The sequence below is a fragment of the Phacochoerus africanus genome, chromosome 2, assembly GCF_016906955.1.
Source record: "Phacochoerus africanus isolate WHEZ1 chromosome 2, ROS_Pafr_v1, whole genome shotgun sequence".
NCBI classification, from domain to species: Eukaryota; Metazoa; Chordata; class Mammalia; order Artiodactyla; family Suidae; genus Phacochoerus; species Phacochoerus africanus.
In genome coordinates, this window is record NC_062545.1 from 148084642 (window position 1) to 148103001 (window position 18360).

The 18360-nt window shown below is 53.0% G+C and overlaps 1 protein-coding gene across 4 annotated transcripts in view; it reads right to left on the reverse strand.

The window, feature by feature from the left end:
• Window positions 1-383: 383 nt before the first annotated feature.
• Window positions 384-18360, reverse strand: part of CTDP1 (CTD phosphatase subunit 1) — a 41935-nt gene continuing 23958 nt past the window's right edge. Inside the window, exons 11-13 of one of the 4 annotated variants that reach the window (XM_047766902.1) lie at window positions 14851-15013; window positions 4185-4363; window positions 384-1121 (exon numbers count right to left, since the gene is read on the reverse strand). In XM_047766902.1, the coding sequence (XP_047622858.1) occupies window positions 980-1121; window positions 4185-4363; window positions 14851-15013 (484 nt within the window). In that variant the 3' untranslated portion in view covers window positions 384-979. Of the gene's footprint in view, window positions 1122-4184; window positions 4364-14850; window positions 15014-18360 lie in introns of those variants that run through there. The other 3 variants (XM_047766903.1, XM_047766904.1, XM_047766905.1) reach the window with 3 other exon arrangements.

Below are 18360 nucleotides of genomic sequence, written 5' to 3' on the forward strand. Positions count from 1 at the left end.
AGGGGTTTCCAAAGAACACGTGCCCAGCTGTCTGGTGTATGTGGGGATCCTCGTTTCAGGCCTTGCCAGAGGTGAGCTCCTATAATCAGAATTGCCTTTGGTTTCCCTGGATGTATCAGATCTAATTTTCATTAATCTAACAATTAGAAATAACACCGATCCTTTGCATGCCTGAAGCTCTGGTGCAAGCTCACCCACCGCAGTGAGAGGAAGCCCAGGGCGGTGGACTGGCTTCGGAGAGGATCACTTCTCCCTGTTTAAACTCCAAGGCCCTGGTGATCCACCGGGGATCTCTGGACAGGCCTTCTGTGCCACAAGACCCGATAGGGAGGGTGCCTGGGCGGCTCCACGTGGTGCAGATGGAGCACGGCAGAGAAGAAGGCTTACAAAAAGGACTTTTATTAAATGAAAGAAAAATCTGTTTGGTGGGTCACATATGAAATAGATATACAAAACTTTACATCTGATCTCACACAAGAGCCAAAAGCCAGCACGGGCTGTGCCCTTCACCCCAAAACCTGTGGGCCCAGGGCCGCCAAGTCACCTGAGGCTACAGAGACCAGGCGGTCCTCACAGTACTGTTTCCATACACACTTCAGTTGTGGAAAAGCATGGGTCACGGAGGGTGCTGGGTCCCTGCTACATGGTTCCTATGTCTTGTCAGGTCCCCAATCTCCACCCTAAATAGCCCTCTGTGGTCTTTAAAGGGAAAAAACACCCCACACCCCTGTCTTCCTGATTACAGACCACCAACTCCGGCCTTGCTGTGCAGCTCGGCTGAGCTCAGCAAGGGTCTTTGGCACGGCCCACATTCCCCACGACGCTGTCCCGTAAAAAGTAGGCTTTCCTGTAGTAAAACTTCTAAAAACACCTATTTCTGCAAAATAATGTGTTTCTGTAGGTGGAGTTCTGCAAAACAAGTGGAGAAGAAGTGGCCCCATCCAGGGAGGCCGGAGGTGAGTCGCCTGCCGCCCTGTAGTCACATGAGGTCACCGAGCTCGGCCTCCAGTGCGGCTGCCATCTCATCTGCCTCCGAGCTGCCCCCCTCCTCGTCCTCACAGCTGGACGCCCCGCTGGACTCACTGGCAGCGTCCTCGTCGTTCAGCTTCCTCTTGTGGCCCCTACAAGAGAAGCACAAGCACCATGACGCTCAGGTATGGGGTGCAGCCCTGTGCCTGGTGCAACCATGGGCTGGGTGCTGAGGTCGAGAGCCCAGGCAGCAGGGTGCTCACGCTCCCCAGTCCCACCAGCTCTGTGTTCCCAGGACCAAGAGGATGTAGGAGAGGATGGAGGACGGCACTGTGGGGGCGAGGCCACTGGGCTGGACACAAACACTGTTAACCAGCATGCGTGCCCATCACCTACTGGACAGATGCTCACACAGCACCCTGGAAATATCCCTTCCAACTCCGCACGCCTGTGACGGGGGGTCTTTGGGCACAGAGACCCTCACACACCCTAAGGGGCTTTGGCCCAATCACAGAAGCTTGGGTGTGACCTGGGGCTCACACTAGGAAGCCCAGTGGGTCTGTGGTCCTTGCGGCGGGGATCCTATGATCCCTGGGGGAGAGGGGTTGGTCTGAGGTCCCCGGGGGGGTGGGGGGTGGGGGTGGGGGGGGTTCTGTGGTCCCCAGGTGGGAGGCACAGAAAGAGCTAGGAGGAAGATGAGGGACCCTGGGAGGGCAGCTCAGGGGTGACATGTCACTAAAACCTCCTGAATTGGGTTTGCAGCCCTTGCTGCACTGCAGCCCCTGGGGAGAGCGTGGGCTGCATGGGCACCGGCCCTCAATCCTTGAGAGACTTGTCAGGTGGGGTCAGAGTCCCCAGAGCCAAGCCCCAGGGAGATGCCTGCTAATGTGCAGGCGGCACAGGCACAAGGTCATCTCCCAGTCCTGGGAACGTGGACCTCAGACCTTCTGTGATGAATGACAAAGAGCTTGACTAGGAACAGGCAAAACCTTCAGTCTTGGTTATATACACACCATAATTGAATTTTACTAATTAACTGATACCAGCTTCCTTTCCTCTCAGAACAGGCAATATTTATATTTTGTTTTCACAACCAACTGCACAGCCCCCTAGAGAAATGCTGACAGATTTACTTTGGAGAAAATTTAAGGCCTGAAAATCATCTCAAAGTCCATGTGGGATAAAGCAAGGACATGATGGAAACACAAGCACGTAGATTCCTCCTTTCTGGGCTCTGCCATAAAAGGGCCACTCGGACCCATGCCCAACTACCTGATCTATTTGCGCCTCTGTCCTCTCTCCCTGCGTCCTCTGTGTTCGTCACGCAAGTGCATCCTAGTGCGGCTAAAGCTCAGGAACCACCTGGTCAGGGCTCACACCAGAGCCTGCTTCCTGAGCTACAACTGTAACACAGGTTGCTCATCAACACAAAAAACCTACATGGAAATTGTTATGTTTGGGGATTTCTTTCTTTTTTTTCCCCGCTATTTTAGGGCCACACCCACAGCATATGGAGGTTCCCAGGCTAGGGGTCCAATCAGAGCTGTAGCCGCCAGCTTACGCCACAGCCACAGCAACGGGGGACTCGAGTCGTGTCTGTGACCTACACCACAGCTCACGGCCGGATCATTAACCCACTGAGCAAGGCCAGGGATCGAACCTGCATCCTCAGTGATTCTAGTCAGGCTCGCTAACCACCGCGCCATGAAGGGAACTCCCGAGGATTTCATTCTTTTAAAGAGATGCTCTAATAGGTGACTAGCTCTAATAGGTGACAAAGTAGGCCACAGGCACACCCCAGTGCTGGTCACACTGGCCCCTATTTATCCCCACCCTGTGCGGTTAGCACTTGCACGTGTCACAGGCTGATGGTGCAAGTGCAAACATGTCCTCTCATAGCTGGGGCCTCACTCAGCTGAGCAAAGCAGAGAACCAGGCTTGTGGGCGCTCACACCCTCTGGGCGCCTTGCTTGGGGCTGGCGGGGATCCTTCAGCACGTCCTGTGTTCGAGCTCACTATGTCTGGTGCTGCAGCCCCCACCATGGATGCCAATATTGCTGGGTATACGATTTCTGGCTGTTTGGGCCTCAGTGCCTGCAGTTAAGCTCTCGGGTTCTCAGGGTTTTCCTCTGGCAGCTTCTAGGGCCTCAGCGCCTGCACTGGAGGACCCAGCTGGAGGGTGTGCAGCTCCAGGATGCATCTGGAGCACTTCTCTGCCTCCTCCAGGAGTGCTGCCATGTGTTGGCCTCACCCTGGGCCCCCCACTCTCATCTCTGATGGGACTCGGGCCACACGCTCCTTCCGTCCTGCAGCTTCCTATGGCTCCTCTGAAATCTTGTCTTTCACTATCCAGTCACCCTCATGGGCAGCTGCTCTCTGCCTTCTGTCCTGTGTGTGGATCCTCCTCTGTCTGTCTCATGATTCTTTTTGCTGGAAACTAGATGTCTTAGTTGCTACGCTGTAGCAACCCTGGGGTCTGGGCTCCCTCTGCCCAGGGCCTATTGCTGCCGTGTGCTTAGTGACCGGCTGGGCTCCTGGGCTCCAGGTCCGGCCCACAGGGAGGGAGAGGCATGTGGAACTATAACAACACACTTTTTATCTACAAGGTGCACTGGCCAGATGCTGTCACAGAGCATCGTGTAGTAGAAGGGCAGGCTAGTGAGACTTCTCCTGGAGGGAGGGCAGCTGGGAAGTAAGGCTGGCGTGTGGAGGATGCCCTCACACACCCACAAACAGGTACAGAGCGGTGCGCAGGATCTAAGCCAAGGGCTCAGGTCCCAGAGTTGGCTGCTAGCAACGCAGATGCCCCATCCCCACTCCACCCCACCCTATGTCTGATGGCATTCGAGACCAGGGGCGCTTCCTCACAGATGCCACAGGGCCCAGTTTCCTCCACCTCCGGGAAGGACAAACCTCCTGGGTGTAAATGAGAGCCCTGCCCAGGCTGACCACCCAATACTCTCCACATGGAGAGAGGGCGCTGGGACTCTGGAGCCAAACATCTGGGACACGTTTCTATAGGTTCCTGACGGTGGTGGTCAGACCAGTCTGCACCCAGGTGAGCATGGCTCCACCCAAGACGCCTGTCACAGAACCAGCCCACAGACCTTGTAGTCAGCTCAACACCTCATAACTCCAAGGATGAGACAAAGGTGCCCATGATGCCCGCCTCACCCGGGCCCACGAATGCCCACCTCACCTGGGCCCGCCCTCACCTGGGCCCCCGGCCATCGGCTGCGTGCCTCTCGCTGGGTGGCGCTGACTTGAGCGTGTGCCCCCTCTGGGCCCTCAGGGCCCCGAGCTCCCCAGACTTGGGTCCTGGCTCCTCTGGATCGTCTGGCTTCTTTTTCTCACTGTCACTGTCATCGCTGCCTTCTCCTAGGATGTCATCCACCTGACAAAGGGCCGAGAGTCAGCACACTTAGAGACAGACCACCTTCCTGAAGAGCCCACGCAACACTCCCTCCCAGGGGTAAAACCACTGCAGATTTCAGCACAGGCCCCACTTCCATGAAAAGAACAAGGGACACCTTCAAAAACTCCAAGATAGGGTCTGCAGGCAGAGGAGCATGGAAGAGGTGCCCGGGATGGACAACGTAAAGAGGCAGTGGCCTGGCCTGTCTGCTCCTGCGTGCCCACCTTGCCCGGGACAGGCCACGCAGAACACCCAAAAGCCGCTTCTCAGCTGCACGACTCTTAACGGGGGCTCTGCCTGAAGTGCCTGGCAGGTTTTGTACTTAACGAGCAGGGCACTTGCCAACCGCTTGTGCTCGAGGAGCAGCAGAGCCTGGGGGATAGGTGCTGCATGGGGAGCCCCAGCTTTGTCCATGGGGGTCTGCCCCCCTTTTACCTGACAGACCTCAGGCCTGTTTCAGGACACGTCAAGTGAGGGGGGCTGGGACAGGAGGAGCAGGGCCCTGGTGACACCTGACACAACCAAGGATGGGGCGCCGACAGCAGGACGCACAAAGAGGAGGACAGGCAGGCGGCATCCTCCCGGGAAGGGACAGAGGGAGGATGTAGTGACATCCCCGCTCTGTTCCAGGGAAGGGACAGAGGCAGGATGCAGTGACATCCCAGCTCTGTTCCTGGGAAGAAACAGAGGTAAAGCAGTGACATTTCGGGCTCTGTCCTTGGGTCCCATGTCCCTTGAAATTGCCCAGAGCCTTCACCTGGCTGCTGGCTTTCTTTCACCACCTCTGTGATGATGTGCTTCCCTGAGTTCTGAGCCGCCCTGGCAGAGATGGACCCTGGGCAGGTGGCTGGCAGGTTGGAGGACGGTGACCACCTGGGACTTTTTATCTGCACCAAGTCTGACCTGGGGCAGGCCTGTGGGGTGGGGTCCACAACGCCATGTTCTCGACATTGAACACACGGCTCCCGGCAAGCCCACCCTGAGCATGGATCCAGGGAAGGACAAAGGGTGCTGTTTGCTTGGGAGCGTCTCAACCACCACCTTCAGCCAGAGATGGTCTCACAGCAAAACCAGGTTATGCTCCCTTCCCTGACAACCGAGCATGAGTGCCCACCCCCAAACACTCAGGACACGTGTACGCTAAGGACAGATTCCACCCAACACCGGGGAGAGGGCCTGACGATGGCGGTGCAACCTGGGACACCATGCGCAAGAGGAAAGCTCGCTTTCCAGACCCTGAGGAGGGATGTGGCCACGCAGGCTTTTGGGCTTTTTTGAACTTTTCATATTTCCGTAGTCGTTATGTCCCTGTGGTTTAATGTGGAGAAAACACTCAAAGGAAGGAGGACTGTGAGATGGACTTAACTCTGGAGAACTTTGACTTCCTCCCACAAACCACCCATTTTTTGTTTTTTTTGTTTTTGTCTTTTTGCCTTTTCTAGGGCCTTACCCGTGGCATATGGAGGTTCTTAGGCTAGGGGACTGAATCGGAGCTGTAGCCGCCAACCTACACCACAGCCACAGCAATGTGGGATCCAAGCTGCGTCTGCGACCCACACCACAGCTCACAACACCGGATCCTTAACTCACTGAGCGAGGCCAGGGATCGAACCCATAACCTCATGGTTCCTAGTAGGATTCATTAACCACTGCGCCACGATGGGAACTCCAAACCACTCATTTTTAATGAGGCCCTGAGGTCAGGGAGCTCCTGCAAGGTCCCAGACCCAGGGCACCAATGGGGTGCCCTCTGTGTCTTCCTATGCCCTCAGCACTCGGTGCGTCCTGTGCAACCCTCCTCCACGCGGCTCCACCAGGCTGTTTCCCTGTGTGGGAGGCACGCCAGATGGCAGGGCACCTGCAGCAAAGCACCGCAGCTCAGGACCAGCCAGTTTTTACCCCCCATTAAATTAGTGGACACACCCCAGCCCAATACAGAGCAGCTCTGACCGGGAACCACCAGCCACACCCAGAGCACTCAGGCCAAGGGTGACGTCTCTGACACCACTGTCTCTAATTTCTAGTCTTTTTTTTTTTTTTTGTCTTTTTAGGGCCGAACTTACGGCATATGGAGGTTCCCAGGCTAGGGGTCAAATTGGAGCTGTAGTCGCTGGCCTACCCCAGAGCCACAGCAACGTCAGATCCAAGCCGTGCCTGCGACCTACACCACAGCTCACGGCAATGCTGGATCCTTAACCCACTGAGCGAGGCCAGGGATTGAATCCGCATCCTCATGGATACTTGTCGGGTTCGTTAACCACTGAGCCATGACAGGAACTCCCAATTTCTAGCCTATTGATGCACAGTTCATGTGCCTACACACTGACCTCAGTGTTTAAGTACAGAAACACTCCAGTCTACAGCTAATTCATCATTAGGTGGTCACGAGCTTTACCCATAACACATCCTCTTGGGCTAAGCTAAAGTCATTTAACAAAGAGCACCTTGGTTTATTAATTTTAACAAGTTACGGCATTTACACTCACTGGTATATTTAGTTGGCTGTACTTACTCTATTTTGAATATTTCACTAAATTTTGGTCTGAAAATACTGAAGGCCATCCTTTCACTTTGCATCCTATCTCTTCAAGGGGAAAAAAAAAGCTGGTCATTTAAAGTCTGCCTGAAGCACACAATTTGGCACCTCAGAGACTGGGGAGCGACCCCAGACTGGGCTGCGTGCAGGGCGCCCCAAAAAGGGTTCACACCTAGGCATCAGCACCTGGCTGGGTGGGCGCACGGGGCTCTCAGGGAGCAGGCCTGGGGATTCCCAATGTGACCTGCAGGCAAGCACCTGTGGCAGTGGCGGCTGAATCCTGCTCAAATGCGTTTTCTCCTGCCTTCGACTGAGAGTGACACTTTTTCCACGGCTTGTGTTTACCAAAAGGTAACCACGCTTTCTGAAATACAGTAATCTGTAATGAACTACTTACTTTATGAATGTTACTTTTAAAATAATATAAATATTTTAAAATCTTCAGAACTAAAAGTGAGTAAGTGAAGAGAAATACAAATTCGTTTTTTACTCATGTACACAATCTCTCAAAACAAAAGAGTGAATGTGAACGGCATCAGACGCTCTTGAAAATGTCTCCATCTATCTACTTGGAAGATGCAGGACCGTGAACAATTCTGACATACAGAGATGAGGCAGCCAAGAGATATGGAAACTGCATGCCTTGGGCTAGAATAGTGGGGGCGGCTGGGGGGAACGCAGAGGTGTGGGCAGTGCAGCCTGTTCCAGCAGCACGTTCCTCCTCCACCGCTCTGTTATTTTACCTGCAGAGGGAATCTGACACAGTGGGGGGGAGGCTCTTTGGGACAGCATGCCGATGACCAGTCACATGAATTCCAAGCTCCAGTCTCAGGCAATAAATTTCTCCTAAGACAGAAGTGATACCACCTAAAGGTGATTCAGACCAGCAGAAACACATCTCTCTTGGCCAGAGAACAAGCATCCCTGGTCATTCTCTCAAACGTACTGCATTCTCATGAAACAGAACTGGAAGCATTTCTAGACATTTTAAACTAACTTTCTCCAATGACGTTTTCCCAAGATGGGGAAAAGGGGGAAAGGAAGGCAGCAGTGTACACACATGCACCGTCTCCCAAGTTCAGCTAGTCTTTAAGCTTCAGGGAGACAACACCAAAAAGTCTGCCTGTTCCCCTGGCGGAACATGGCCAGGGAGGCGGTAACAGAGAAACGCTCTCCCCTGTCTCACAGGCCCCGAGCTTTCAACAGCAACCAACCTGGCAGCCTGGCTGCTCTCAATAATCCTTTCACCCTCAGCATGCACCAGTTCTTCCTCGGGCAGACCCAGCGGGTCTGCGGGAACAGGCGTGCTGGGAAATGAGAAAAGTCCTCACATGCCTCCATGTTGCTGTCATAATATTACAATGCTACTTTCACACATTATTTTCAGTATCAATTATTTTTTTCCTAAAGCCCAATACGTGTTATCCCCAAATTATCTGGGAAGTTCCTGACAGTAACCGCAGTACTGCCAGCGTCCTAAAGCAGAGCACAGAACTGTGGTGATATGCGCACGACTTCGTCACATTGATTTTCTGGACACCTAATCTGGGGAAGCCTGTTCACCCATATAAATCTTGGTCTCGTAAATGTACCAGCTGGTTCAGGAGCACCTGCCCCAAATCTCAGCAGGAGACTGTGGCGTCCCTGCTTCTCAGAGTGGGAAACCGACCCCACAGTGCCAGGAGGCTAACCAGCCTACACAAACTGAAATACGTCCAATGGCAAACCTGGCCAAGCAAATGGCTGAAGATAAAGGAAAAGATTCAGGCTGCCTCAAAACCAAACTCTTTGCAAATGTGTGCTGCTCATAAAACAGGCGTAAAGTCACCTCGTATTTTTTTTTGGCTGCCCAGAGGCATATGGAATTTCCTGGGCCAGGGATCAGATCAAAACCACAGTTGCAACCTATGCCACAGCTCAGCAATGCTGGATCCTTAACCCACTGTGCCGGGCCAGGGACTAAACCTGTGTCCCAGGGTTCCAGAGACGCCACTGATCCCACTGGGCCATGGCAGGAACTCAGATCCCTCATATTTGAGACATGCGTGATCTAGCCTCAGCCAACCCTGCAGTTAGAACCAAGCAGGGCTGCACCCCCGTCCTGGTGACCATCTCGAGTCCTCCTTCCTCCCCGCACACTGACGAAGCCTGCATGTGGCCTTCTCCACAGCCTGCTATGATCCCAGAGGAAAAGAAGCATGCACACAGCGAGTGCCTCTGAAAACGTCTGCAACCAGCCAAATCAGTTTGTATCATCAAGGCCAGTCAATTGATCTTTCAACAAATATGAGGATTTCAGCCCTTATTTCCCTGAGTATCTTCTCCACACCAATCTCTCCCTCTTTGACTCAGTGACACACACATGCAACTTCTGATTCAACCCAAGTGTTCCTGGGACTCTGGTCCCCTCGCCTGGCAAGTTTCCCTGCTGTTCTTCAGGGTGGTTTCTGCATGTGTCTTCAAGCTTAGTCAGTCTTTCCTTGCCACCTGTCACTGGGGGTCCTTCTGGCGACTTTCAATGAACCTGTTTTCAGGTCTGATGTTTCCATTTGGTTCCTCTTCGTGGTCTGCACCCTGCAAGGCTGTGTCTTTCCTGATGGCCATGGGCACAGCCATGCAAACTGCTGCAGTACCTGTGCGATGAGCCATTGCCTGGGCTGGGGGCAGGCACCTGCTGTCAGCTCTCAGGAATTGCCAGTCCCTGTGTTCGCACGTTGAGTAACTTTTAAATGGGGTCCTGGATACCCTGACTCTTACATCCTGTTAGAAGCTCTGGAGAACAAAGTTTTGTGTTTCTGCAGGTGACCAGCCCAGTCAGGCTAAGATGGAAAGTTCCGTCTTGCCATCTGTGGACTGTGACATGAGTCTTACACCTTTGCAATACCATCTACCCCACACCCAGGGTGGGTTTCCATGGTGGGTCAGCTTTCATGGCTCTGATTTATTATTTTTTCCTTTTTTCTTTTTAGGGGCATACCTGTGACATACAGAAGTTCCCAGGCTAGGGGTCTATTAAGAGCCATAGCTGCTGGCCTACACCACAGCAACACCAGATCTAAGCCACATCTGCAACCTACGCCAAAACTTGTAGCAATGCCGGATATTTAACCCACTGAGCAAGGCCAGGGATTGAACCAACATCCTCATGGACACCAGTCGGGTTCTTAACCCACTGAGCCTTAACAGCAATTCTTGTGATTTCTTCTGTTCTGCATCTGTACTCGGGGTGAGCCTGGGGCTTGGGCTGGCTCATATGCAGAATTGTGGTGCCCTCTCCCAGACAGGGACCCCGAGCCCTGGCACAGCTGTGCTTGGCTGAGGCTGTCCATGGTGCAAAAGCCATAAATGACAGGGCATCCCTGTCCCCTCCGGCTATCCCCTGCTCCCAGCAGGGCAGCCCCACAACAGGGCCAGCCCAGGGCAGAGACCAGGAAACTCCCTACTGTGCTGACTCTTCTGGCCGTGCCCTACCCCTTCCCAGGGTGACAGTGCAGGGTCCTGCTTTTCCTGCTCTGCCGAGGCTTCTGTTGCTGTCATAGGGCAGGAGAGGTGGCAGGCCTGCCTCTTGTTGGCTGGTGCCAAAAGCCAGCCCTGCCTCACTTTCACTTATAAAAACTCTGTCAGTGGCGTCTATGATTATTTAGGGCTAGCACTTAGCCACTTGCCTCTAAACTTTACCTTTCAGTATGGGTTGCTGTGTGTTTCTATACGAGGATGGGCTTTCCTCCTGTGTTGCAGCTGAGACCTACACTTCCCACCACAAACACTTATCAACCTCAAAAAATGGCAGACACAAACAATCAGGTTCTGGGTGGGAGTCCTGTTAAGGCGGAACCAACAAAGACCTAACATCAGAAGGAGGAAGAATGGCATTGATTCCTAACAAAGAGCCAGTGAAAGAAAAGGTGAGATGAGCAGAAATGGCAACAGAAGCCCACAAAGCACAGGGGAAACACGTGTGCAAGCGGTCCACAGGCCAGACCAACGGAGAGGGGTGCAGAGAAGGTAGACTCCTGCTGCCAGATGTGTCGCCCACGCACCTGCAGCTGTGAGACGCTTGCCGCTGCTAAGGGGGACCTGAGAGGTCCAAGTGCTGCACTTGCTGTGGGGGTGGGGAGGAGGCCCAGGCTGTCGCCGCCTCTCCCTGCTCCCCCATCACTCTAACGTCTGCACTTGCTGCCTCCCACCAGAGCCCGAGCAGATGCTGCTGAGCAAAGCTGTGAGGAAGAGCTCTTTTCCATGCCTCCCTTGTGAGTTTGCCTTGAATGTGAAAATATATATGACTAAATCCTGTCACTAGCAAAACAGTGCTATGTGAAGACATCACAACCTTGGGGATACAACAACTCTAAAACAATGCCCTGCAGAATATAAGACCCCATTAACACTAAAGAGAATCATAATTTGGGCAAAGAATCAGGAAGGCGCTAACGGTCCTGACTGACGGACACAAACTGAAACACTGCCAGAACTGCACCTGCACCTGCCTCCTGCTGCCCAGAGCAGAGGCTTCAAGCAGCTTTGGGGGTAAACCTGCTCCTTCTCAGCATCTTGAAGCCCAGGGGAAGTGTGCCTGCTTCACCCAGAGTCATCACAACAGTACTGCTGCCAGCACGGAGCGAGCCATTGTCAGGTGGGAGAAGTGACTCTGAAGACTCTCTGGGGCACCGGCCCCACCACATGTGAAGCAACAGGGACCATGGGCGAGGGCGTCAGGCTGAAACCATGAAGTCTCAGAGGACTAAGAAGGCAAGTGGGATCATTTGCAGGATAGACATGGCGCATGTGATGGCCTCTCAGGGTCACGGGACCACCTCGGGACACTCTGGTTAGTTCGTACCAAACCTGAACCCACCAGCCGACAAGCCTGTGTCTGAGGCCTCAGCTCCTCCAGTGACAGGTGTTCATACTCACAGGGGGAATGACACGTGCTCCCTCTTCTTGGATGGAGCCCATGGGTCCAAACAAACCTACGGTCAAGGAGGACAAACCAGCCCCAAACTAGAAAGTCTATACTCTCTCCTTGCTGGAGGCTGCTGTGGGCAGAAAGGGAGCTGCCCTGACTCTGCACACAGGCCACACACGCCGGCCCTGCTCACTTGGGCCCTGTTCACGCTGGCCGGCACCCTCACTGCCTCTGCCTGAACCACGGCAGACGTGACGCTGCTGAGCTCTACTCAGCAAATGGCTTTTCCATGTAAAAGTATGAAATACACAAACATAACCATATGGCAGTAACAGGACTCAAACAAACAGGTGTAATCACGTTAGACCTGCATTTGCTTCTGTAAGGCCCTGAAGGGAGCAGAGAGCAGATTCTGCCTCAGACCCTGGGTTGACGAAGAGGCTGCTCTATGCATGCCAGCCTGTGCGCCTGGTGTGTCCTTGCCAGCAACATAGGGCAGGCAGTGAGGACAAGAAAACCTTGATGCTGGCAAGACATGCTTTTCGGTGTGAGTGGCAGAGACAAGGGGCTGGATGTGAAGTGGGGGTGGCTGGGAGCTGTGCTGTGGAGCCCTAAAGGTTTGGAGCACTTGTCACTGTGGGTCAGAGCCTGACTGAAGAGCCCCCTCTGGTGGGTTAAACTACTACCACAGGTGCAGAGTTCAGTGCTCAGGTGGGGTCACCTCACAGAGCACAGGTGGGCGCAGGGGCCTCAGGACTTATCCTGGGTCATTAATCTCATGTTTCTCCATCACAGTTCCCAGGACCCCCCCCCCCCCATTTACTGAAACAAGTCAAGCACGTCACCTGACAACTGTGCACAACTGCAGTGACCTGGGGTAAGTTTCGGGATTCCTAGAACTGAACCATGTTGGAAACCAATGTTTCCAGCAGCTAGCCCACTGCATTCAGGAACGTCTGTCATTCAATGGAAAGATAATTTGCTGATAAATCAAGAGAAAATGCACAAAAAGCACGCCACTTCATAAGTATGCAGTGTATAGAAATGCCTACAGAAACCAGAGTGAAGCTGAGAAAAAGCAACCTATTTCAAGTTGTCTCAAAAGAGCAAGAATCTCTGAGACACCAAACCTCCCAGACTCACTCATGACAGTTTCCTGACAGAATCGATTCCAGTACAAGGCGCCTTCTGGCATTTTCTCCTAAACCCATTTTGATGAGCTTATTTCAGGGAAGACAACAGCCTTTTAGACTCACTCTGAAACCTCCCTGCACAGCAAATGTCCAGTGGGCACCCAGCCCCCTATTTCAGGATGACTTTCATGGATTCTCTCCCCTATCTGGAGCTCTCTGGGTGCAGACCTCCCAGGACTGGAGGAAGTGGGGGAAGAACTCAAACCTCAAGGGCAGGGCTCAGGACCAGGGCTCCTCACCAGGGGAGAAGGTGAGGCCAGCCGGCTGTGCCCGCCCCAGGCTCACAGCCTCTCGGGGGCTCGGATCTGAAGGGCCAGTCTGGGACTCCCCTCCCCATACCATGTGCGGACCTGGCCCAGGAGCAGGGGACAGTCGTGCTTTACTAAGCGTCAAGGGCTTACACGTTCTCCGGCTCAGCTGCTCTCTGTGGGGATGCCCTCTGAGGAAACAGTGGGAAGTGGGACCTAGTGGGCACCGTTCCAGCTCCCAACCTGGTCACTGGGCACCAAATGCCCTCGTTCCTGAATGACAGCCACGTTCACTGCAATCCAAGATTCAGGATTTCACTGTCTTTCAAAATCTCTTATTTTTGAGGAGCCAAATCTAAGGTTTTAACTATGTTTTATTTCTGAAAGGAGAGTTGGGTTTCAGAGTGACAGAAGGTGTACTTAACACTTTAATTTCCTTTGATACAAACACAGGTGCCATTGCTGACAAACTGTACTGTCTGTAGGGACCCACCTGTGGTCACTGGGAGGACTGGGGGCCGGGGCAGAAGGGAAGTGAATGTCCAGGTGCACTGCCCAACCCCCACCCCAAGCAGGACGCTTCCTTCATGCAGACTAAAGGACATCCTAGATCGAGGGGACAGGCTAGGGAATAGAGACGTCTTTTAGGGAGAAAACATTTTATGAAGAAAAACCCAGCATGTATACTGGCTACACCTTCAAAAAGGCAGAAAATGGCAGAGAGAGGCACTCGGCACACCCACAAACAAGCTGCAGTGTCCCGGGATAAACTGCTGTCTGAAGATGTGGGTCTGAGCTGCTGGAAGGACTGTACTGACTAGGACCACGAACGCTTCCTGCTACTGCTGCAAATGAGCTGAGATGCCCTGGCCCTGTGTTCACCCAGCGCCCCCAGTTATCTGAGATGACAGGACCCCTGGGATGGTGATCCAACGGGCGGAGGCGGGGAGCGTCTGTCCTGACCAGGAACCCTGGGGACGAGGGGTTGTTTCCCTGACAAGCCTTGTGAAGAACAATTAGCCCACGAATGATGCCGTAAAGCCACCTCCAGCAGGTGACCCATGACTGAAAAGGGGCACTTGGGGCCTGGGGAGGCACAGGATACAGGGCCCAAAGGGCAGGCCAGGGGGAGTTCCCGCAGGTTCTCTTGTGGACCCAAGGCAGGTGGCTGACTTGCATAATTACCTGTACTTTAGTTTTGTTTTGGTCCCAAGGAGAAGCCTGTTTCATCGTCAATTCAAAAAGGGTTCTGGGTCCTATTATCATTATTCCCCAGACCGAGCACTTAAAAGAAACCCCGGACCCCCACCCCTGTGCTGCCTGAACCATGGGCATGTCTGGGGAGGTGGTGATGACCTTTTGGCCTCAGCCAGATGAAGTGTGGGGACTGTCCTGGGCCCTCCCGGCCCCACCCACTCGATGGCAGGAGCTCCCCTATCACAACAGCTCCCAGACACTGCCAGGTGCCCAGGGCCGGGAGAGTGTGGAGGATCAGAAACCCAACTCTCGTGCTGCAGCGCCGTCCGCCCCCTTCGCCAGAGGCCGTGGAGGCCAGGACACAGGGGGCTGGCCTGGGGGCTCACCTCTTTGTCCATACTCTCTAAGTCCTCCTTACACAGCGTGTACAGCGGCATGGCCTCGGACATGCTGGGCTGGCGCTTTCTTCTAGAAGGACCAGGCTGCTCCCCGTCTTGATTATCTGGCGAGTCTTCACCAAACATCTGCTGCTGGTGTGGCTGAACCGCTCTGCAAGGAATTTTATAGGCCCCACATGAGGAAGGTCAGTCTGAATGTACCATTCCAGCCCTGAATCAGATTCCTGAATCGGAATAGGTACCACACACACACAGGATATTTTAGCTGCGGAAACATGGTACCTCCTTGGGCTTTATCAGGGTTTGTTTATGAAACCAAATCTTTGCCGGTCCAGCCAGGCTGCGGGCAGGCCAGGCTCACCCTCTTCTGCCCAAGAGCGAACGAACACCCACCTTCTTTCATCAACAAACCGCACCCTTTGGAGTCCTCTTGGCTGGACCCGTTTTAGAACAAAGGGCAAAGGTGAAGACAGATGGTGGGCAGGCTCCCAGAAACCAGCCAGAAGGGCTGCTTATCCCCCAAAAAAGTTCAAGCCAGCTGTATGATTTCAAGAAACAACCGTGTCTATATCACCCAGGCTGAAAGAAAGTCCGTGATGGCAACTTTAAGAAACAGATGGCCCTGGCCACAGGTAAAGTTGTCCGTCCACAGAGGACAAGAAAATTCAGGGTTTTGTGTGTGTGTGGTTTTATTAAACCATTAAACAAGCTTCTGTTTTAAGGCTGCTTCTGCTGCAAAGCTAGCCCCAGGCTTAAGAACAGTGACTCCTCTACTACTTAGTTTCAGGGCCACTAGAGCAGTTTTTCTGCCCCTCTGCACACACTCTGCCCCAGGTGTCAGGTCAGGGACACCTGCCAGGGGGCATGGTATGAGCCGGATGTGGAGTGGGAATCAGGTGAGGAAGCTCTGCAGAGCTCCTGGCCACCAGAGCTCACGCACCAAAAAGCTGAAGACGACCTAGTAAAACCTCATTGGCCAGGGGAAGCCAGAGGGCAACCCACGGTTTGGGCTCAGGGAGTGCCCCTCGGAGCCCAGCCTATCACAGTGGGCTGTGAACTGAGGCTGGCTGCGACAAACTGCAGGGCCAGCTACTCTCCCTGCAGTGCCCCCGAAACCCTGTGCAGGGCCACCCTTGCACTCGTGGACCACAGGCCATGAGTTTCCAGGGACCTCAGACTCCAAGGCCCCTGACGGGCCGGCACTTTTGTCCAGAACCCAAACATCAAAGCAAGAATTACAGAAACTCACAACCGTCCAAGCCTCAGTTCTGACAAGTGCCCAGGAAGGAAGGAGCTGCCTGTTGGCACCGGGGATGCTGTCACAATAGGGTCTGTGTGGGGTTCCAGGCTCAGAACACGGCTGAGACACCACTCCTGGGGCAAGAAGGAGGCTCAGGGTTCAAGGACACAGCACACTAGACACCTGGCATCTGTGGTGCCCACTCTCCAAAGGCAGGTGCTGGGTGGCTGCCTGAGGTCAGATAAACGAGACACCCGCGTGTCTGTGGTCAGCACACATTCTCCTCAGAGTCCCACTGCCGTGTCTACATCCTGACAGTTAAGAGAATAGAACTCCTAGCACCCAGGCCCCGTCAGGAGAGCACTTGGCTCCTGCCCGTGAGGAAGGAGAAGCAGAGTCAGGGAGTGTCAGCCCCTCTGGTTCTCAGCAGGACCAGGCTGGTCGGCTGTAGCTGCCTACCCACCAGCCCCACAGGATTAATGTGACTCAGTGCACCACAGACACACCCTCCCGTGCATCCAAACGGTCTGACCATAAGAGAAAAAAATGAATGCTTTGTTGTAAAGCACACTTCCAAGTTCACTAAAGAAGAAAATTTCCTATAAAGTCAACTCTAGCATAAACTACAAGCCCAGTATGTTTTCCACAGAAAAGACAGCCAGGGCCAAACATTACCAAGGCTACTTTTCACGTAAATTCCATACCTTTTGGAACAAACGTGGTTACGTGTTGCTTGATTATCAACCTTCTCTAAGTTCACCTCCCCATCAGCGAGTCTGCTTTCAGACAGCACCGAATTACATCTCCTCACCCCTAGCCCACTGCCACTGACTTCCAGGAAGGTTGGACCAATGAAAAACCAAAATGTACCTAATTTTTAAATATTCCAAACAGTTTCAGACCATATGCCTTTATTCTTCACATTTAAGAAAAATAAGTCCAATGTTTGTGATTTTATTTTCAACCGTATGAGAGCAGATTCTAAAAACCACGAATGGCTGGTAAATGGCAGTACGGTACTTTGCTTACAACGACACATCCCTGTAAAACTGCATTTCTCTGTCATTTTAATGCGCAGGTCCTCCCTGTCAGCATGCTTTTAGTTCAAATTATTAAATCTATCTTTTTAATTTAATTTTTTATTATTTTCTTTATGGCTTCACCTGTGGCACATGGAAGTTTCCCAGCCAAGGAACGAATCCGAGCCGCAGCTGCAACCTATCCTGCAGATGCAGCAACACTGGATCCTTTAACCCACTGCACTGGGCTGGGGATTAAACCTACCCTATGCAGTGATTCAAGCTGCTGCGGTTGGATTCTTAACCCACTGTGCCATAGCAGGAACTCCCAAATTACGACATCTGTCAAACGGAAATGGGAGCCACACAACCAGTAAGACCTCAGTGAAATGCGAGCCACGGTGTCGTTTTGCTCCAAGTGATGATCATTTCAGCCAATCTCAGCAGTGACCACTGCTAGGAGGCTAGGGAGGTTGGTCAGCGCTGCAAATGGCTGGAAGTGAGTCAAAGGAAGAATCACACCAACAGTGAGAGGTTAGGGCTATGACAGAACCTTGTCATGAAGTCGGAAATGCTCTCACTTTTGTGGCCATGCCGTCCCCGTCACCCCAGTGGGAAACATAGCCTCATCACAGGCCCTTCCCTCTCTCACATCTACCCCCACCAGGCAGGACCCATGGCCCTCAAGGTCCCATCCAACACAGCCACACCTTCTGCTTGAAACGACCAACTCTCCAGAGCCTCCAGGTCTGGCGGAACTGCGGCCATTGCATGGGACTCACTCAGCAGGTGCTCCCGCTCCCCTGTCCTCGGGGTCGCCTGCACAGAGTGGCCTGGAGGTTTGCAAGAGGCCATCCCAGGGTGTTCAAGTGGCCTGCTGGCCCAGGGAACCCTCTTTCCAAACGACGTTCCATGGTAGCCTCATGATGCCCCCAGAAGACCCGACCCTCTTTCCAATCCCTCCTGTGTGTGCACAGCTGGATTTGTACCAAACGCCCAGCTTTTCTTACAGAGGTGACCTTATGACACATTGATGCCATCAGCCTTAACGTTCTCGTAGCAATTAAAAAACCAAGTTGCTTTAACTTTTTTCGTTACATAGAAATTTAAATTAAAATTTAAATTACCTTAAAACTTAAGAGGTAAAAACCAACCCATTATGTAATTATATACATTATGTAACGAATACATAACTACAATGTCACTTGATAGTATAATGCATTATTAATGTACCAACAT